The 23208-nt window shown below is 39.0% G+C and overlaps 1 protein-coding gene across 2 annotated transcripts in view; it reads right to left on the reverse strand.

Moving 5' to 3' along the window:
* Window positions 1-23208, reverse strand: part of LOC125869194 (uncharacterized) — a 78373-nt gene that overhangs the window by 31410 nt on the left and 23755 nt on the right. For both annotated transcript variants that reach the window (XM_049549757.1, XM_049549758.1), the window contains 7 exons: window positions 19888-19908; window positions 19718-19813; window positions 19490-19610; window positions 19209-19388; window positions 18895-19091; window positions 1884-2155; window positions 771-872 (listed from right to left, as the gene is read on the reverse strand). In XM_049549757.1, the coding sequence (XP_049405714.1) occupies window positions 771-872; window positions 1884-2155; window positions 18895-19091; window positions 19209-19388; window positions 19490-19610; window positions 19718-19813; window positions 19888-19908 (989 nt within the window). The remainder of the gene's footprint in view (window positions 1-770; window positions 873-1883; window positions 2156-18894; window positions 19092-19208; window positions 19389-19489; window positions 19611-19717; window positions 19814-19887; window positions 19909-23208) is intronic.

Raw genomic sequence — 23208 nt, forward strand, 5'->3', positions numbered from 1 at the left:
TGAATTTTATACCATGCTAACAAAACGAACCTTGTACCTAACTTAGCCCCGAAAGCTAGATCGTGTGGTGGGGGACCACCAATGACCATATAAGGAGACAATACCCATTCCCTAGAAAAAATTCTAAGATGTACAAAAGTGTGTGCATATCAGATAATTAGACCTTTGGCAATTTCACTATTCTACATATGAGCGTTTAATTGTTTAAAAAAAGGAAATATTAGAGGAACCAAAAACAAAAATCCACCCTCACTCGCTACTTAACCTAGCATGTGATGGTACAAGTGCAACCAGATAAAATACTCATCAAACCACGAGTAGAAGTATTTATAGATGCAGAATTTTCAAAAATGTATCAATTCAATGTGTCAGAGAAGGTCCCATTTAAGGTCACCAAGATAATTGACACTATACGGGACTTAGGTTGTGATAGAAAATATAATTAACACATCATTTTTGTACAAGAAAGTAGATGCACCACATATAAACGTACTCATATTAGAATTCATATGTTATCAATACTTGTTCAGTCAATGTGGTAATTAGGGTAACAGCAATCTGCTACATACAACTTTGACCCATCAGTTATATACTATTTAATGCTTAGCAGTATAATCTAATTGGAAGCAATAACTACAAAGAAACTATAAGCATATCCATGACCAACAAAACAATCGCCAAAAAATAAATGAGACTTTGGGGAAAAAAGAACAAAGGCGTTAATTAAGAAAACAAATCAACTCTACATTTTGTTATGACAGTGAGCTTACTTTCCATAGTAGTTGTAGCACATCTGCATCTATCTTTCCGGGAACTTTGGTGGCAAAAATTCTGGCGATCTCTAGAAGAGTTACTGCCATATCAGGAGTAGCCTAACAATCACACAGCAAAAAGAAAGTAGGATATGTGAGCTCTGGAGACTGATAATTAACAAAGATACCAAAAATACGGAATATTTACACGTCTATTAACTATAGCATGGAAAATGCATGAGCTTAAACTTTCATTTTTTTTTTATGACAAGGGAAACCCGCAGCTACTATCCTTTGGGTGCGCAAAGGGTAAAACCTCCGCTCCTATGCAATAGCTCGCAAACCACATAGGAGAGGTAACCCGCACTAGGCAAGCCCGGTGCGACGAGTTCGACCCAGAAGGCAAACCCCTTGCTTTCGCTGGCAAGGGGTTTCGAACTTGAGACCTCCAACATGGAAGTCCCAAGCCCAAACCACTGGGCCACCCCGAAGGGTATGAGCTTAAACTTTCATTGACCCATACCTTCATTTCTTTTATTGGTAGCATGGACATAGATGCCAAGACGTTTTTATATATACCGAGATTATGATCAAAAGAAATGTATCTTGATAAGGTAAGCATAAGAAAACCTCATGCTAAAATAACTTACATAAAGGCCTACTTAACTACAGTAGAACTCGAATAACTTAAACCTCTCTCAACAAATGGCTGGAAAAAACAACACCTCTCTACCATCCACAATAGCATAGGAACACATTATACGAGAAAATGATCTCACGCTTCCATAAAAGAACAATGAACACCTCAATATACGAAACTCCAGTGTAGAACAAATATTCGCTTAAGCATCATCCTAGTTCTTACATCAAGATGTCTTTACTCTTTATCTTTTCTCATGGTGGTGAAAAAGAATAACATTATGATGGAAAAGAAGGGTGGTACAACCAGAAACTTTTAAGAATGTTGACATATCTAATACCACAAGAAGAAACTAGAACATACAAGGCTCCATAGTGAACTACAGACTAACACAACTTAAAAACATGATATATAGAGAATGATCACCTAACCCATTTACCAGAAAACTAGACAACAATCCAAAGAATATGCTTTTCCCCGGCCTTACGTACCTTGAAACGAGCATGAAGTGTTAGCAATATATCATTCACTAATGGTGCTGGCCAAGCTGGATCTGTAAGTTCTGATGCGATGATGGATTCTAATTCATCAAAGGACTCGTGAGGGCTTTGCATCCATATTAGTGCTTTTATTACCATTGCGCGAACATAAACACATTCACATGCAACAGTTGTCCGCACCACCTCCATTAAGGAGGCCAATAAACTTGCAATTGTGTCCTTGGCAGCATTGGTATTAGATAATGAGGAAACTCGACGTATACCTAACCAAAAAGGACAAGAAAATCAAAAATTTGGAAGAATCAGTGAGGTGACAATTCTGGATCCAACAAAGAGAAACACGAAGGTCATAGAAGAATTGAGGCTAGACACCAACCGTAATACAAGAGAATACTGACAATTCCGACTAAATAAAGCCAACAAGTAAAAGCTAGTCTTTACAGGACTAATAAAATTAACAGCAGCAGGTCATCCACAAAGAAAATCACCTCCAGAAAAGCAAAATCTATAAGTAAAATAATACAGCGGAAAACAGAATTAATTAATGAAGGCATAAAAAAGATAATTGAACTTGTCAATGGAAGATAGTAAAGATCAAGGAAAAGGACAATGACCAATATTAAAGGACCAATGCACACTTAAAGGAGTTGAAAATGCAACCAAAACCAAGCATCTTCATAAACAAATGCACACTTGGCTAATATTGTGTGGATTCTGTTGAAGATACCTAAATAAATAACAGTGTGATCTCTATGATAGCTTAAGCTTTTTGATGGGACAATCACATTTCAACATCGTGCCAGAGCTGGCAAAGGTTCTAGATTCGCCGCCACCTATTATCAAAAAGAATTTCCACGTGTCTTGCCAGTGAAAGAATCTGGCCAGCACGTGAGAGAGTGTGGTAAAGACATCAAAGTGTGCTCTCTCAGCTTAAGCTTTTCGATGAGATGGTCACACACTTTATCAAATTCTAAGATATTGTAAGTCTTCTAACACAACTTTTCCTCCATTTGAATTTAAGTCCACTTTATCCCATTTAGTGCATTCAATCATCATGGTGCCACACAAACATGCATATGTATTTGGAGGTCTACCACATGACCGAACCATATCAGGCTGTCAACTCTCATTTTTGTTGTGCTATTTTCACCTATCGGATTTGATCATTCATAATGTCGTCAAATCTTGTATGACCCGAACAAGCTGCAATCTGGTGGACAGTTTGGAGAGAAAGGAATGCAATGTGTTTTGAGGGAAATTTTAACTCTCTATAGAAGATCTTTTCCTTGTTATAGAAACCCACTGAAGTTCATTAGGGATCATATATTTTTTTTGAGGATTAATCATTAGGGATCATATTTTGGAGTGACAATTAGGGTATCCTTCTTTTTATCATTTTCCAAAAAAGTTGATAAAGTTTGCAGGTATGTAAAAGATGTTCTTTGTTTTCCATCACTATTGCATGTGTCAAACAAATACTGTGACATTTCAGTTCTTACAGCTTGTTCTAATCGATTATTCTTTATGTAGAGAATCCATTGATTATAATCGAAAAGACTCAAAAGAGGTTTTTCAAACCAGAAGCGGTCTTTATTTTTATTTTTTCTATCATGAAGTTGCAATCAGAATTGCATCCATAGATTTTGTCCAGATCTCACCCTTCTTTTGATAAAAGGGAAGGAGAAGGATAAGGATCTTCTTCAGTGGATCCCTCTTGTTCCTGTTTAGTCCCCTTCATTTCAAAGCTTGATTGCATTTTGTTTTTACATTTCTGGCATAAAGAATATATTGTAGTGGAGTCTAAATCAATACTAGAGATTTTAGAATCATTGTTGTTAGAATCCTAGTAGGAATAGGAATAGTATATACAATCCTATTTAGAATAGGAATAGGAATCCTAATTGCATAAGGAGTCTAATGTAGTATCTCTAAAATAGGGGCCTCAATATAATAATGTAAACACACAATTCAATAATATTGTTTTTCAGTATTTCTCATATGATATCAGACCATTGGTGAGAAACTCAATCAGACTGGTCATCGTGCATCAATTTCCTGTGACTGTCAGGGCTGATTTGCATCAGTCTATTTCTGTCAGTGTTGTGCTTCTCTTTTCCAGTAGGGTCGTGTCATCATTCCAACCCTACCCTAATAATTTTTTTTTCCTTCTCAGATTTTGACCACTTTTCAGTCGTCAATCCTGCGACCCTTGTCAGTTTTCCGGCAAAATCTGTTAAGACCCCTTTCAATCATTTTTTAGCAGTTCAATACAAAATTTGCTTACGTTCATTTCTGATCTCAATTCAGTCCTATGATTAAGTCGGAACCCTTAATGAGGAGAACAGACAATCAAACATCACTGTCCATGAAGAATCGACAAGGGGGAGGTCGCTTTGGAAGATCTCGACTTAGGTGTAGTTATTGTAAGAGGCTTGGACAAACTCGTGACGTATGTTATTCTCGACCTAAGTATACTTATTGTGATAGGCTTGGACAAACTCATGAATCATGTTATTCTTTGAATGGTCAACCACCCAAAGAATGTGCATGTTGTTCAATCTAATGCCATAGGTAATAAATGGGTTTATTTATCTGAAGAGGAATATAATGAGTATCTTCAATATCAAGCAAGGACATACCTCTACCAGTAGCCTCAATTGCACCGTCTCCTACTTTTGAATCATGCATTGTGGACTCCGGCGCCTCCGATCATATTTTTTTTTTTTTGATAAAATTGGCGCCTCCGATCATATTCTTGGTGATAAATCACTTTTGTCAAATATTGTTTACTCACAGTCTCTTCCAGCTGTCACTTTAGCCAATGGTAACCAAACCAAAGCAAACGGAGTTGGACAAGCTAATTCCCTATCCTCTATCACTTTAAACTCTGTTCTTTATTTCCCTAGTTTTCCTTTTAATCTTGCATCTGTCAGTCGTTTGACTCGTGCCCTAAATTGTGGCATACTATTTCTTGAGGACCCATTGTCATGCATGACCATAGTATGGGACAAACAATTGGTGTAGGATATGAATCACAAGGTCTTTAATACCTTACCTCTCCTAACTCCTCAATAGCATGTCCAACTACAGGTTCTCCAGACATAATTCACAAACATTTCGGACATCCTTATTTGTTCAAGCTACAAAAGATGGTGCCTAGTTTGTCTTGTTTATCCAATGCATCCATTACTCAAATTTTGAATTTTTTTACTCCCAGGCACGAATACCAATGCACTTTCTCTGTCCTACTTTCTAGGGCAGTAGAAGACCATTTTTCCTCCAGCAACCACCGGAATCCTAGCCTTTTCTTTCTAAGCCAACAATTATCACCCACTGTGATAATTTCTACACACTTTAGCCTAGGATGGAAGAGAATAGAATTTCTTTTAATGATGGGTTTAAGTCATTCGACATCACTAGATGGAACTCCAGCAAGTCTGAATGGTATGAATGGGTTGAAAGAAGCAGAAAGTTGATGACGAGGTCAGTTATGAGCAAGAAAGCTATGGAATGGATATGTTTCTGCCTGAGAGAGGCTTCAAAGGAGCACAAAAAGGAGACGAGAAGATGGAAACTAGCAGAAAGAGAGACAAAGCTTTTTGGTACTAAGAAGCAAAATGAATATGGGAAATTTTTATGAGCTTGATAACCTTAAATAGTGGTGGAAGGTCGGGCTTAATCATACCGGAACTTGCATCAAATGCAGGCTGGGTGGATATTGCATTAAAGATTGAGAGATTCATTAAATGTCAGCAAAGAGAGAAGGAACATTCTTTCTCAAGGGTGATGGAGGATGAATACTCTTATGCTGAGGCTGTCCAACAAAGTAAATAGGGGAGCAGTAATTTAAGAAGGGCCGAGAAAAACACCAAGAAAGGAAGCATTCTGATTACTAAGCCAGTGAATATCCAGGAGGAAGATCTCCTCAAGAGATGCCTTATAGGATATTGCACTACAGGCAAGAAGCAGAAACCAACGCTGGCGGATAACAGGAGCTGGTCCTCAACAAACTGGAAAAAGGTCTTAAGAGTCAACATATATGAATTGAACAGCCAAATGTTCCTTTTCGAATTCCCCAACAGATACATGGCGGAATTGATCATCCAAGGCCAATGGAGATGGAAGAGTAGCATATTTCATCTAGATTGGTGGAGGCCAACAACAGGCCAATGGAGGTGGAAGAGTAGCATGTTCGACGATGTAAAACAATTTACATAATCATAAATATATTTATACTAAAAATGGAAGACCAAGTTACTATGGACAAGTAAAATTTTAGAAGCTGTTACAGAGCAGAATCGTATGATTTTTCTTGAATTTCTTCGAAGTAAATAACAGGGATCAGGTAATGGCTTTGCAACTCGTGCTAAGTTTCTGAAAGGTAAAGGCATATTTAACAACCCAGGCCTTGTATGCCTAAGAGAAGGCTCCTCGTAAACTTGAGATCCAGAAGCTTGATTTTCACCTCTTGGACCCCAAACCACTTGGCAACAGACACCTCCAGGAAGTATTAAGCCACTTGGGCCTCAAACAGATGAGATCTCCCCAAGTTGGTTAGCACCGAACATACAGATCCTTTCGCTATACCTTTTGTCAGAAATGTCAAAGGTTGAAATGTAATGTAATAACCACTCTTCCTCAAGAAGCGACACCCTTGTTGAGAGTATATACACACCAAGTGATGCTGGAATTATAGGTGGCTCATTGGGGCAGCATGGATGAAATGGAGGCTTGCCTCTATAGTCTTGTGTGATAAGAAGATATCACCTAAATTTAAATGTAAGTTCTGCAGAGTGGTGGTTAGACCGTCCTTGTTGTCTGGAGTGTTGTCTAGCCAAGAACTCACATGTTCAGAGATGCATGTTGCGAAGATGAGGATGTTGAGATGGATGTGTGGCATACTAGGAGAGACAAGATTAAGAATGAAGTAATCCGGGAGAAGGTGGGAGTGAGCTCTGTGGCGGACAAGATGAAGGAAGCGAGACTCAAATGGTTTGGGCATGTAAAGAGAAGATGCGTTGATGCCCCAGTGAGGAGATGTGAGAGGTTGGTTGTTGGAAGTGCACGCAGAGGTAGAGGTACACCAAAAAAGTACTGGGAGAGGTGATTAAACAGGACATGGCGCAACTTCATATTACTGAGGACGTGACTCTAGATAGGAAAGAGTGGAGGTCACGTATAAGGGTAGAAGGTTAGTAGGGATAGAGTGTTGCCTTGCCTTGCGAAGGCCTAGGCTTGTTAGTTCCCATCATAGTACTAGTCATGCCATATGTTGTTTATTATTGTGTTACGGTTACACACTATTTGCTGTTATTATTGTTTCTCTGTTGTAGACCTTACAATGCTTATCTTATTTTGTTATGCTTTATTCATTGCTTCTTCTTCTGCTTAGGTTTGATGCAGTTGAGCCGAGCGTCTTTCAGAAACAACCTCTCTACCTCCATGAGGTAGCGGTAAGGTCATTCTACCCTTCCCAAACCCCACTCGATGGAATTTCACTCGGTATGTTGTTGTTGTTGTTGTCCCACTGCCTACCTTTGAATGCAGCATTTAGCCCCTTGCAACACCTACTCTTTTGATTGATAAAGGTCTGTTATTAATATGCAGCAAAGTGATGCAGCGTATTTATAGGGGACCCTTTGCATCAGTTAATTCAAACACTCCTAGCACATTTTCATATCATTTTTAACGCCCTTGTTCTACAAGACCCAATACGATACTCACAATAAGATTCAGAATTCGGGACTTAAAAGTTCTAATCCCTGCAAATTACAAGCTAAGTATTTACTCCCAGGCACGAATACCAATGCACTTTCTCTGTCCTACTTTCTAGGGCAGTAGAAGACCATTTTTCCAGCAGCAACCACCGGAATCTTAGCCTTTTCTTTCTAAGCCAACAATTATCACCCACTGTGATAATTTCTACACACTTTAGCCTAGGATGGAAGAGAATAGAATTTATTTTAATGCTGGGTTTAAGTCATTCGACATCACTAGATGGAACTCCAGCAAGTATGAATGGTATGAATGGGTTGAAAGAAGCAGAAAGTTGATGACGAGGTCAGTTATGAGCAAGAAAGCTATGGAATGGATATGTTTCTGCCTGAGAGAGGCTTCAAAGGAGCACAAAAAGGAGACGAGAAGATGGAAAATAGCAGAAAGAGAGACAAAGCTTTTTGGTACTAAGAAGCAAAATGAATATGGGAAATTTATGAGCTTGATAACCTTAAATAGTGGTGGAAGGTCGGGCTTAATCATACCGGAACTTGCATTAAATGCAGGCTGGGTGGATATTGCATTAAAGATTGAGAGATTCATTAAATATCAGCAAAGAGAGAAGGAACATTCTTTCTCAAGGGTGACGGAGGATGAATACTCTTATGCTGAGGCTGTCCAACAAAGTAAATAGGGGAGCAGTAATTTAAGAAGAGCCGAGATAAACATCAAGAAAGGAAGCATTCTGATTACTAAGCCAGTGAATATTCAGGAAGAAGATCTCCTCAAGAGATGCCTTATAGGATACTGCACTGCATGCAAGAAGCAGAAACCAACGCTGGCGGATATCAGGAGCTGGTCCTCAACAAACTGGAAAAAGGTCTTTGGAGTCAACATATATGAATTGAACAGCGAAATGTTCCTTTTCGAATTCCCCAACAGATACATGGCGGAATTGATCGTCCAAGGCCAATGGAGGTGGAAGAGTAGCATATTTCATCTAGATTGGTGGAGGCCAACAACAGGGTGCACTCCTAGCCTCTCAACTGTGCATGAAACTTGGATTAGAGTAGTGGGGATTCCATTGCATTTGTGGTCTAGGAAGGTCTTCCAAGAAATTGGGGATCTGTGTGGAGGTTGGATTGAGACAGAAGAAGAAACTGAGCTAAAAAACCACCTGAAGTGGGCAAGGATTCTGGTGAAAAACAACGGGAGAAACCTACCGAGAGAGGTCTCTATCGCTTGTGATGGAATTACATATTTTTTTCCAATTTGGGCAGAAAGCAAACCCAGATTCAAAATAAGGTCGGAAAGTGGAGGCATAGTCACCGAGGAAGATGAGGTCCTTTGCCCAAGGAATAGTTTTATCCCGAGGTCTGATGGCGTAAACATATGCGACATAGTGCCAAAATCCCATCCTTTTAGGGATTTTAGTACGTCGAAGTACGTGGGCTGTACTTCGACAGCTGGAAAGACAATTGGGAATGGAGCACGTGAGAGGCATGTGAGTTTTTTAAATGAGAGGGCTGAACTGGGCCCATTAGGAAAGCCCAAGAAGAATAACAATTCTAAATGGCCCAATGGCCCTGATTTTGCAGCACATGTCATCTTTAATGATTTACAAGGGACAAAGCTCGGCTGCACAGAAACCCAGAAGGACCATATATTGGCTGGTGACATGACAGACTTGCATGTGTCCAATTCAGGCGAAGCAAAGCAGAACATGAACACAAAAGCCGTGACAGAGCTGCTGGAGGAAGAAATCAGAGGAGATTTGATGATACCGGGAGAGGAAGAACCTAACTCCATAGATAGGGAAGATGATGGAAATATTACAAAGTCAGGGGAGATTGGGCTAGCAATACAGAGCTCAAACACAGAGATAGTTAATTGGGAGGTGAAGGAACCTGTACCAATTATGGTGCAACAACAACAAAGGGTTCAAGATGTAGATAAAGTGAATTCAACATGGGTACAACAGAACTTGATAAAACTGTGGAAAATCTTTGGGATCGATTTCCAAGGGCATGAAGAGGAGGCAACAGAGTTTCTGCTACAAATGGACAGTTGCAGACAAGTCAGGAGAATGGAACAGGATACGGAAGTCAAGAAACTCAAGATCAACGGTGCACAAGGGCTTAAAAGTCTTGTAGCCTTTGACGTAAAATTTAAAAGTTCTGGGAGTAGGAATAAGGGGAGGAACACAATCTTCAACACATGATGAAGTTTAAGCTAATATCATGGAATGTTAGGGGATTAAATGATAGGGAGAAGAGAAGGGTCGTACATAATTTGTTGTCTGGATGGAGAGCAGATATAATTTGTCTCCAAGAAACAAAAATTGAAGGGGATATCTCAGAGATGGTAAAGCAGATTTGGGAAGGCAGGTGGGGATTAGATATGCCTGTCTAGAAGCAAGTGGAACAAGAGGAGGTATCTTACTAATGTGGGATGCGAGGGCATGGATGGGGGAGGTCTTGGAAATTGGTTCCTACACCATTACTTGTAAATTTGAATCACAAACCCAGAATTTTAGCTGCCATATATCTGGAGTGTATGCTCCAAACTGTTACAAGGAAAGGAGAGTTGTACGGGAAGAACTAAGGGGGCTGATGGAGGGACCCTGGGCAATGTGCGGGGACTTCAATGTATCTAGGTACATATCTGAGAAGAAGAACTGCAACAGAAGAACTAAGGGAATGAGAGAGTTTTCTGATTTCAAGAGGACATGGAATTAGTTGACATGCAATTAGAAGATGCTGCATACACATGGTTTAAGGGAGACCAACAGGAAGCAGCCTCCAGAATTGATAGAATCATGATTTCTAAAGAATGGGATGATACCTTCAACAATTTGAAACAGATTCCACTTCAAAGGCTGGGCTCAGAGCATATACCAATACCTTTGATTACTGGCTGCTGGGAGAGGAATAAAAGCTACTTCAAGTTTGAAAATTGGTGGCTGCAGTCAGAAGGATTTGTGGATAGAGTTAGAGAGTGGTGGAGCTCCTTCAGCTACACAAGAAGACCTGATTATGTTTTGGCATGCAAACTTAAAGCACTGAAACTTAAGCTAAAGGAATGGAAACAAGAGGAGGGTGGAAATCTGGGCAGTCAAAGAAGGAGATTGTTAGAGCAGTTAGCAGAATTAGATACAGAAAGGGTAAAAAGAACTCTCACTGTGGAGGAAACAACAAAAAAGGCTGCAGTCTTACTTGAGTATGAAGAGCTAGTCATGAAAGATGAAGTTTCATGGAGACAGAAATCAAGAGTACTATGGTTGAAGGAGGGAGACAAGAAAACCAAATTCTTCCACAAAATGACAAATGCTCACAGGAGATATAACAGTATAGATCAACTCATGATACAAGGAGAGGTTACTCAAGAGAAAAGCAGAATTGAAGGGGAGATAATAGCATATTATAAGAACCTGTATAGAGAAACACATCAATGGAGACCTTATAATAATGTTGAATGTCCAATGTTGACTGAAGAGGAGAAAATGTCCCTGCAAGGCAGATTTGAGGAGAATGAAGTTCTAAATTGCCTAAAGCTATGTGCAGCCAATAAGACTCCTAGTCCAGATGGGTACACAATGGGTTTCTTCATCAAGTGTAGGGATGTACTTAAGAAAGACATCATGGACACATTTCAAAACTTTTATGAGCAAGAAGTCTTCGAGAAGAGTTTCAACGCTACTTTCATTGCACTCATTCCAAAGAAAAAAGGAGCCAATGAGTTAAGGGATTACAGACCAATTAGCCTCATAGGGAGCATTTACAAAATACTCTCCAAAGTTCTCACAGAAAGGTTGAAAGCGCTGTGATAGATAGACTGGTAGACTCACAACAAATGGCTTTTATAAAAGGGAGACAAATTATGGATGCAATGTTGATTGCTAATGAAGCTGTAGATTCTAGGATTAAGCAGAAGAAACCTGGATCTAAATGCTAAACTCTTGTCAGGACAAGGGGAGCGACACAATGATCCTGAAAGGTTAATGCGGTTGGTTAGAAAGTTAAATTATCTCACACTGACTAGACTAGACATATAAGTCAGTTTATGACTTCCCCATGTGATAGTCATTGCGATGCAGTTGTTCGCGTTCTGCAATATAGAAAGCCAGCTCCAGGTAAAGGACTACTCTTCGAGGATCAAGGCCATGAGCATATCATTGGATATACAGACGTTGATTGGGCAGGATCGCCCTCTGATAGACGTTCTACATCCGAATATTGTGTTTTAGTAGGAGGCAATTTAGTGTCCTGGAAAAGTAAGAAACAAAGTGGTTGCTCGATAGTGCAGAAGAAGAATATTGAGCAATGGACATAGCAACTTGTGAGCTGGTTTGGATCAAATAGTTGCTGGGAGAACTAAAATTTGGAGAAATCGATCAAATAGAACTTGCGCGTGATAATCAAGTGGCCCTCTTGCGTGTGATAATAAAGTGGCCCTTCATATCGCATCAAATCCAGTATTTCATGAGAGGACTAAGCACATTGAGATTGATTGTCACTTTGTCAAGGAAAAGATACTCTCAGGATATATTATTACAAAATTGTGAAGTCATGTGATCAACTTGCAAATTCTTCACCAAAGTCCCTCGCCGGTCCTCGTATTAATTACATCTATAGAAAGCTAGGTATCTATGACTTGAATGCACCATCCTGAGGGAGAGTGTTAGAATCCTAGTAGGAATAGCAATAGTATATACAATCTTATTTAGAATAAGAATAGTATCTATAAATAAGTCCACAATGTAATAATGTAGACACACAATTCAACAATATTCTCTTTCAATATTTACCAACTATAATTAAGTTCATTAGGACTCACTAGATCTTTTGAAAATCTGGATGCCATCATAGTTTTGTGTGCTCTTGAATATACAGTTAGCACTCTCAAAAGAATCTTGTATGACCCGATAATCAGCTTAATATTCACATTTTTACTATATTTATTGGCCTTAGATGCCCAACATTCACTCACATGTAGCATTGCTTGAACCTAGAGGCTAATTTGCAATGTAACAGAGTATGTCCACATCCTTACCCGCCTCTTTACAAAGAGAACACCAGCTCATGCAGTCAACTTTTCATTTCCTAAAAAGGTACCACCAAAACTCAAAGCTAAGTTCTATAGAGTGGTGGTTAGACTGACATTGTTGTATGGAGCAAAGTGTTGGGCGCTCAAAAACTCCCATGTCCAAAAGATGGATGTTGTGCAGAAGAGGATGTTAAGTTGGATGTGTGGCCATATTAAGAGCAATAAGATTAGAAATGAGGATATTCAGGATATAGTGGGAGTCTAAGTTGCTCGGACTCAACACTTTTGGTGTCGCACCCATGTCGACACGACATGGGTATGCGTATAGGTGTGGGTGTGGGTGTGGGTGTGGGTGTGGGATATAATCAATCGATTTTGGGTACTTTGACCAAAATCAATGGGAAAAGTATGGACAATTTAAATGATTATATAGTCAATTTAAATGGGTATGCGTATAGGTGTGGGTGTGGGTGTGGGTGTGGGATATAATCAATCGATTTTGGGTACTTTGACCAAAATCAATGGGAAAAGTATGGACAATTTAAATGATTATATAGTCAATACAAAAGCTAAGGTGAAATTGAAGAAAATGGAATACTATCTCACTCATTTTCCTTTTTTTAAAATTGGTAACATGTTATATTCATTAGCTATCTCACTCATTTTCCTTTAATCTCTTTCTAGGATTCGCCTCAAATTCTCCACATAATATCTCATAATTTAGGTTTAATAACTCTATTTTTAGATAATTTTATTATATTTAGGGATTACCGTATCCATACATGGATCCATATCCCCGAATCTTAAAAATTAGATCATTAAGGATCCGACCTCTAGATCCACACACTTATAGGACACCCGCACCCGAGTCCGAGCAACTTAGGTGGGAGTGCCCTCTGTGGTGGATAAGATGAGGGAAGCGCGACTGAGAAGGTTTGGACATGTGAAGAGGAAATGCATAGAGTGAGGAGGTGCGAGAGGTTAGTTATAAAGGGTACCGAAGAGAGGCAGAGGTAAGATGAAGAATTATTGGGTAGATGTGATAAAACAGGATATGACGCAGCTTCAGGTTACCGATTAAGGTGTCGAGGCCACGTATTAGGATAGCAGGTTAGTAGGTAGTGTAGGGTTGTCTTGCTTAGGGTGGTTGGTGTTTGCCATTGTATTAGTTGTTTTATTGTATTTCTTGTTTTTGATATATTGCACGTTGTATTCATGTTTTCAATAGTCTGTTCTAGTATGTTGTTTATTGATTATCACAGTATTTCGTTGTTATCTTTGCTCCCTTCTAATAGACTTTGGACCATTACCATGTTACTTACTATATTTTCTTTACCGTCTTCTTCTTTACTTGAGTCAAGGGTCTTTCGAAAACAGTCTATCTACCTCCACAAGGTAGTGGTAAGGTATGCGTACATTCTACCCTCCATTTCACTAGGTATGTTGTTGTTGTAGTAGCTAGCCACACGAAGATGCATAACTTTCTCGACACCTTAGGAATTCAAACCGAGGCGTGTAAAAAACTATGTGCCCTAACCAGAGGCTTCTCACAAGACTTAACTAAGAATGAATTGTTGTTCCCAACTCCCAACAAGCATCAAATCTATCAATATACTCACCTTGCTTTTGGAGTAAATCTAGCAACCATTGAAGCTCGGTCACCTCCCAATCTTGGAAATTACTCTTAAATCTCAAAATCCCATTACTTTGATAATTATGCTACTATTGCATAATACTCATGTAATACTCCTCCATTTTTCTCATATTGTTTTAGTTAAGTGTGTTAAATATTCACATATCATGTCATTCTATTGAAACATTGAACCTAGATATCTATATTGTTGGTACTTGACCAATCACCGCAAATCGGTGTAATCGCCTCAAATTCATTCTTTGATTGTAGTTAAACTAGTCGAGTATGTAATGTCTTACTTTTACTTCCTTTTTTTGAACAGGTAACTTGTATTCCTCAGCATTAAGGGCTATGCTGGCCACCTCCAAAAAGTATTAACAAAGAGAGAAAAAAAGAAGAAAAAAGAAACAGAAATACTTACAAAGAACCTACGAAATCAACTAATAGGATTTCTTCTTCTATATTTTGTTCTTTACACCAAAAACCTAAGGAAGTAATTACTTTCCATTTAATCTTTTGTATTGAGCATTCTTTTCCTTCGAAAATCCTCTAATTCCTTTCCTTCCAAACATTCCACCAGATACAAGCAGGTACTGTCCTCCACCACTTCTTTTGACTCTTGCTGCCCCCCCTTCTGATCCAACAACTCAATAAATCTGTTGTGTGTTCTGGCATACACCAGTTTAGGCTAGCTAAATTGAAGAATAAAGCCCATACTTGTGTTGTTACTTTGCAATGCAAAAATAAGTGTTTGTTGGTTTCCAGTGCCTCTTTGCATAGTAAGCATCTAGAGGCTATGTTGATGCCCCTTTTCTGTAATGCTTCATGCGTCAAACAGGCTCTCCTAGCTACCAGCCAGACAAAACACTACACTTTAGTGGGAGCCACTCTTCCAAACAGCACTCCATGGCCCTGTTTTCCTTCCTCCAGTTACTGATAGACCCCATTTGTACAATCTGTTGACAGAGAATCTTCCATCTGGGTGTTGTCTCCATAATAGACTGTCTGTTTCCAAATTAGTGCCTGGAAAGCCTTCAATCATATTCAGTAGTTCAATTACCCCTTCTATCTCCCAGTCATTTAACAACCTTCTAAATACCAAACTCCACCATTGTTGAGACCACATCTCACTGATTTTGCTATCCGGATGCATACTGATAGAATAAAGTCCAGGAAACAAACTTTGAAGAGATCCTTGACCAATCCAGTCTTCTTTCCAGAATAAAACCTTATCCCCCCTCCCAACTTTAACTTTTGTATTAACTTCTAGAGTCGGCCAAAAGCTTCTGATAGTCCTCTAAACTCCCACTCCATAAGTGGTTGTTACTTCATCTGAACACCATTCCCCTTCTTGGCCGAATTTGTGTTGTATAACCTCTTTCCATAGTGCATGCTCCTCTTGGTTGTACCTCCATAGCCACTTGCTTAGCAGACTTTTGTTATGTAACATGAGCTTCCTTACTCCCAGACCCCCATAATTCCTCCCTTGTTGAACTTCTGCCCATTTTACTAAATTGAAACTGCTCTCAATTTTATTTCCTTGCCAGAGGAAATTCCTTCTCAAAGCATCTAGAATTTTGACCACCTCACCAGGTATAGGGAAAAGGGACATCACATAAGTTGGTAAGGATTCTAGCACAGAGTTTATTAAAGTGACTCTGCCTCCCAATGAAAGGTATTGAGACTTCCAAAGTGCCAACTTCCTCTCAGTCTTCTCAATAATTCCATCCCAAATAGTAATGGCTTTATGGTTTACCCCTAGATAAACTGTTGGTAGCTTCTCTACCTTGCCTTGCACCTCAAGATGTTTGCTAGTGTTTGAATCTGTTGAACTTCTTTTACAGGAAGGATACTGCTTTTTCTCCAGTTAACCTTGAGTCCAGAACAAGCCTCAAAAACTACCAGAATCACTCTTAAATAGCATAATTGTTCCTGGTTTGCTTCACAAAACACTATTGTATCATCAGCATACAATAAATGTGTCAACTCCACACTCTCATTTTCCCTGTTTCTTATATTGAAGCCTCTGATCCAATTATTTTGCAATGCTTTTCTCATTAAACTGTCAAATCCCTCCATAGCTATAATAAAAAGGAATGGAGATAGAGGGTCCCCCTGTCTAAGTCCTCTTTCTGCTGGAAAAAAACCTACGGGTTCTCCATTAACAAGGATGGAGAACCTGGTGGTTTTAATACAAAAGTCTATCCAACCGAGCCATCTATTTCCAAACCCCATTTGTCTTAGAGTGTTGATCAGGAACTTCCAATTTAAATGGTCATAGGCTTTCTCAATATCCAACTTGCACATAACCCCCGGTACATCTCCTCTAATTCTAGTGTCAATACACTCACTAGCAATTAAAGCGGCATCCATTATCTGTCTGCCTTTAATGAAGGCCATCTGGTGTTTGTTCACAAGCTTGCTTATCACCCTCTTTAATCTTTCTGCTCGAACCTTGACTATGATTTTGTACACCCCTGTGATCAAACTAATTGGTCTAAAATCTCTCAGATCATTTGTCCCCACCTTCTTTGGAATCAAAGCTACAAATGTAGCATTAAAACTTTTTTCAAATTTCTGATGAGTGGAAATTGTGGAAGGTTAACATTAAGTCCTCCTTTATAGTTTCCCAGAAAGTTTGAAAAAAATCATTGTGTAACCATCCGGACCAGGTGCCTTGTCTGTTGCACACATTTTGATCCCTTCTAACACCTCTTCCTCTTCAAACCTTCTTGTAAGCCATTGTTGCTCCTCCATAGTAATAGTTTGAACATCAAAAATATTCAAATCTGGGCGCCAACTTTCAGGTTCTTTGTAAAGATTTTGATAGAAATCCTCAATGGACCTCTTAATCTCCATAGAATCAGAGGACATTACCCCATCGATCATCAAAGAATCTTTAGTGTTGATTCCCTTAGGCGCAGTGGCCATTCTGTGGAAATACTTTGTGTTCTTGTCACCCTCTTTGATCCACTGAATTCTGGATCTCTGTCTCCAATGGATTTCTTCATTTCTAGCCATTTCTTCATACTCCATGGCCCATTGTGCTTTCATCATTAACTCATCATCAGTAAGAGGTCTGGCCTCTTGTATGATTTCCAAACTTCCAATTTGCTCCAGAAGTTGATCCTTTCTATCCCTCCAGTTACCTTTATTCTCCTTGCTCCATTCTTTGAGTTTTACTTTCAAAAGACTCAATTTTGTTGCTAACTTAAAGTCTGCTCTTCCTGTCACATTAAAAGAATTCCACCAGTCTTGTACTTTGGATTTGAACCCCTCCACATTCAGCCACCATTTTTCAAACTTGAAATATGATCTCTTGAAGACCTCATCCCCACATGACAACAAAATTGGATTATGGTCAGAACCCAGACTAGGCAAGGAACTCTGTCTGATTTGATTAAACAATTCGTCTCAAGGAAATGAATACATGAATCTGTCAATCCTTGATGCATTTCTATGATTTGACCCTCCTCTCCAAGTGTAAGATCCCCCAAATAAAGGGGGGTCTACTAGCTCTAGTTCATTGGTACATCTAGAGAAGTCTGTCATTGAACCTGAAAGTCTGGTACAATTTGTTTTTTCTGAAGGAAATCTGGTAGTGTTGAAATCGCCACAAACCACCCAAGGTCCTTCACAAAAGCTCTTCATTGCACCTAATTCTTCCCATAACTCATTCCTTTCATTTCTATCACATGAAGCATATACTGCTGTAAGAAACCAAGTGAAATCTACATTAATGCCACTCGACTTGCAAGTGATCATCTGATTTCCACTCTCCACCATCTCCCCCTTCCAAGATCTTTTATCCCATATAATAACTATACCCCCTTTACTACCTAATGCCTCCATCCAGATTCCCCCCATCCATCTATTACCTTATCTTAAACTCTTACTCTCTAGAATGATTTTGCATAGTTCAACTTATCCTAAACGCTTACCATCTAGAGTGCTCTGCATAGTTCAAGCTCTTAGTCGACTCCATTGCTAATTTCATCAATTAACAAAATATCGTTTGCAAATAACATGCACCATGGAACTCTATCTTGTATAATTTTGTTAACTCATATATAACTAGAGTTTATGTTGCTTGGACTCTTCAAAAATGTCAAGGGGTGCGTGTCGAATTCACCAAAAGTAGTGTATTCTTGGAGAATCCGACACGGGTGCGGCATCAAAAATGAAGAGTTTGCGCAACTAAGACTAGAGTAAATAAGTATAGGCTCAAGACAAATCCTTGTTGTGCACCCTGGTTATGGGGAATTCATTTAAATCCCACAGTCCTCACTCCTCACATTTATGACGATTCCTACATACATATTTTAGGTGTTCTGATAAACCGGAAAGTCTCTAGATCTCACACTTATTTTCTCTCCATTTGACCCGAAATGCAAATTTATATATCAACCCATAAGTGATATGATTATGTCTACTATAGTTTAAGACCTTGACAAAGATCATTTGCACTACATACAAGTAATTTTTAATCTTTCATTGGGTATGTCTTTTACAAACATTTAGTATCATAAATTGAACCTTCCATGAACATTAAAGAGAGAGAGAGAGAGACTATGAGTTATGGCTAAAAAGCTAATTCATTTTCAGTACCTTCAGGGTGAGAGGTTTCATTATGATCCTGATCATATGAGTCATTATTTTCTGGAACTGTTTTAACATAAGCTCCTTCATCAATATCTTGTAAGCCCAAAGCAAAAGCTGCTGCACGACTTTTGCCCATTTCTTGCACCACCCGTGCAGCTGAATGAAGTACAGGCCGAGAGAAACTGCGGAAAGAACTCTCTAACCTGTCAAAGTGATGGGGGTGTTAGCTGAACAATTCATCACAAAATAGTTGGAGCATAAAAGATTTTGGTTTGGTTTGGTTTGGGGGGTCAGGAGAGCAAAAAGAAAAGCTTGAAGACCTCCTCATCACAAGTTTGATCAAAGGTTGAGGACGCCTTGTCTTTGAAGACTTGTCTTTGGAGGACTTTGAAGGAGCTCCATCCTTTGATTCAGAACTTGAGTCTTTAGCTGAAGGTGCTTCTGGAAGCTTGAGAATTTCTCTGGTCAGTCTGTACCATCCAGCAGCTCGTTCCTCAGACCTGCAGAGTCCATAACTCCACAGAAAATTACGTGCTTAATCTTACAAATTAGGCAGTTATCTCTGACATTATGGTAAGAGAAGTTTCGAAGATATAGCTACCTCTCAGCATTATCAACTTTACCCAGCACACAAAGGATAGCCTCAAAACAAACTCTTTCACTAGGATCAAGTAGTAGCTGATACAGCACCGAATTGAACTGAGTCTTAATGTCTGGCCTTTCTGCACACACAATACAGAGTTCGCCAGCAATCAGTCTTACTATCTACTCCCAGTCTCCAAACAGAAAAGGAACGTGCTTGCTCAGAATACATTTCAAACAGACATACCATCTAATGACCGAGCTCGGGATATACTGTGGCACAACCTGGCAAGTGCAACTCTAGCAAGAACATCATGCATATGGAGTACATCTTGTAGAGCCCCTGATTCAAACAAATTCTGATAGTATTAATGGATAATAAATGACTATGAAATCAGAGATAATAAATTAACTTACCACCGGGCTGCACAAGCTTCCCTACAAAAAGACAAAAAAGCTATAGTCAAAAAACCAACTCAAATCATCAATCAGATACATACGCCAAGAAATTCCCCTTTTACCAATAAGGACATCCACCAAGAAACTCGATTTATTTCATGAAAATTACCATAAGGATGCCCTTTTACATGGGTCTTAGCATAAGACACCACAACAACAAAACATTAAAGCAATGCTACTTGTCAAGTGAGAACACACAAGTAAACAAATACAGAGGTATTAATCAAAAAGGAATATCAATACAGACAGAAAAAGCAGTCATCCTTAAAGAGTCCACATACTAATCAATATTAACTCATGAAAGTTCGAAGATATCCCAGAAGCCCAGAACGTTGCAACTTGTAGGCCCTTTCCTCATCTTATTTCACTTCTTACTAATTGAACGGTGGTCTGTTTGCACGACACATCATTCATTCTATTCAATGAGTTCCTTCTCTTCCTTTCAACTGATGAAGCAAGGATTTTCAAGTTTTTCCTCCCATTCATGAAGGAACACTTCAGAAATTTATTAAGAAATATATTTCTTTTTCATGTTTAGGGAATGTGAGGACCTTGACAGAATTCGAACTTATCAATGGAGAAAAACCAAAAATATGAAACCCTCATACCTTCCAAACATCCTATTTACTCAACACAACTGGGAGATTTATTTAATACCACTTCCCCTGATCTCATTGTCTTTTACGTCCTTGTTCAAGATACAGCATTATATCTTTAAACCACAATGAATTCAAAGTGCTCCCTCCAACATGTCTAACAACTGGCTATAATCATAGTTGCTTGTATCTTTTTCTCTTCATGTAAAAGGGATTTCATTAAAAAGCATCAAAAAGATGCATAACTTACAAAACAGGAAGGATTAAATTGCTCCAATACAAGTGAGTCTATGCTACTATCTTCTTCTTTTTTTGACAAAAGTACTGTTGGTGAGTCTACGCTACTATCAGGGAGCTAATAAAATCCACAAAAAGATATGTACTATTACCAGGGGTGAGATAATTCCAGCGAAATGATGAAGGGCCTGATTGGATGGGCTTATAACTTAGGAGTTGTGTGGTGTGAGGTATAAGGTATAATAGTCCCAGGATAAAATGTAGGATTATCTAATCCCATGTTTGGTTGGAGGTATTAGGTAGTCATTGGATTATTTATCCCACCATTTTTGCTAGAGTGCTGGGATAAGTTATACCATATACATGGTGAAATAACTTATTTTTAAAAAAAAAAAAATCCCAGTATAACTTGTTCCCACCCAAACGACCCCTTATAATCATGTCAACTGGAGGTATTTACTGAAGATACTGGAAAGAATGGGCTTCAGACAAAATTGGTTGAGATGGATAAAGTATTGTATCTCAACTGTTAAGTTTTCCGTGCTTATGAACGGAGCTCCTACAGGATTTTTCAATACTCAGAGAGGTCTCAGGCAAGGTGATCCTTTGTCACCATTTTTGTTTTAATCACTATGGAGGGGCTGAATAGTATGATCAAAACAGCAAACAACAGAGCCTCGTTGAAAAGCTTTGATGTTGCAAGAGAGGGTGGTGAGAGTTTGGAGGGATGTCTGGATTACATATCAACTGGAGGAAGAGCTTAGTGTATCCAGTCAATGAAGTCACAAATATGAACTGCCTAGCAGCAATCCTTAGTGGGGAAATTGGTACTCTGCCAACAACTTACTTGGGAATGCCTCTAGGCGGAAACTCCAACTCTGTTAATATATGGAATGGTGTGCTGGAGAAGTGTGAAAAGAAATTGGCTAGATGGAAAACTCAGTATCTGTCCTTCTGAGGTAGACTGACTCTCATCAATTCAGTCTTAGATTCCTTGCCAACTTACATGATGACCTTGTTCCCAATACCAGCAAGAGTCATCAAGAGATTGGACAGTATCAGGAGAAAATTCCTATGGCATGGCAACAAGGTGAGGAAAGGCTTCAATTTGGTGAAGTGGAAGGTAGTTATAACTGACAAGAAGGTAGGGGATATGGGGATAAAGAACTTGAAGGTACAGTGTACAGAGTAAAGCTCTCAAAATGAAATGGTTGTGGAAGTTTGCCAATGAAAATCAGATGCTAAGGAAAAGGGTAATAAGTGCAAAATATGAAGGCGAAGATATGTGGATGACCAAAGAAGTGACTACACCTTATGGAGTGAGTTTGTGGAGATCAATAAGAGACATGTGGGATGAAGTTAAGAGTAATGCAAGGATCAAAGTTGTAGATGGAAGCAAGACAAGATTTTGGAAAGATGAGTGGCATGAAATGGGAAACCTGGAAGTTCTTTTCCCTGACATATACAATATAGTTTTGGGACAACACAATACTATAGCAGAGTTATGGACAAATCAGGGGTGGAGCTTCAATTTCAGAAGACAATTCAATGACTGGGAAATAGCAAGAGTGGCAGAATTTCTCAACACTGTGGAAGCTTTTAATGGGCTACAAACAGGGGAAGATGTTATGTGGTGGAAGGGAAATAGCAGAGGGGAATTCAAAGTTAACTCAGCCTACAAGTTGATGGATCAGACAAACCGACAAGCATACAGTTGGCCATGGAAGCAAATATGGAGAAGCAAAATACCTCATAAAATCTCATGCTTCATATGGTTATTGGCCAAAGAAGCTGCTCTGACTCAAGATAACTTGAAGAAAAGAGGGATAACCTAATGCTCTAGTTGCTTTCTCTGTGGGGAGGCATTAGAGACAGTGAACCATCTGTTCCTACATTGCAAGTATACCCAACAACTATGGAGGATTTTTTTGAATCTCAAAGGCATCTCCTGGACCATGCCCAGGAAGGTCTCAGAGGCTTTGAAGAGTTGGGAGGCAGCAGAGGTGAATGCAAAGGACAGAAACAGATGGAGAATTATCCCTGCTAGTATATGGTGGACTATTTGGAAAGAAAGGAATTCTAGGTGTTTTGAGAGCATAGAGAATGATGTCCAGAAAGTCAAGTTAAACTGCATTTTATTGTTATGTTTTTGGTGCAATCAAGTATACTCCAATGACACTGTATCAGTAATTGATGTTTTAGACTCAATATAGACTGAAACAAGTGGAAAGGAGACATTTGTATATAATGGTTTCAGTGCAACCCATGTACTGTTTTGTGATATAATACAAAGTTACCTATTTCAAAAAAAAATTATAGTCCACAAGGCATAAGTTAGGAATTCTAACTTATGGTTTTTGGCTTATTTTTGTTATTTTGGGCTTAAAAGCACTTTTTATTTTACCCAAACACCACAAAAGTTCTTACAATTTATTTTGGCTAGAAA

Source organism: Solanum stenotomum, chromosome 6, assembly GCF_019186545.1.
Source record: "Solanum stenotomum isolate F172 chromosome 6, ASM1918654v1, whole genome shotgun sequence".
Classification (NCBI taxonomy): Eukaryota; Viridiplantae; Streptophyta; class Magnoliopsida; order Solanales; family Solanaceae; genus Solanum; species Solanum stenotomum.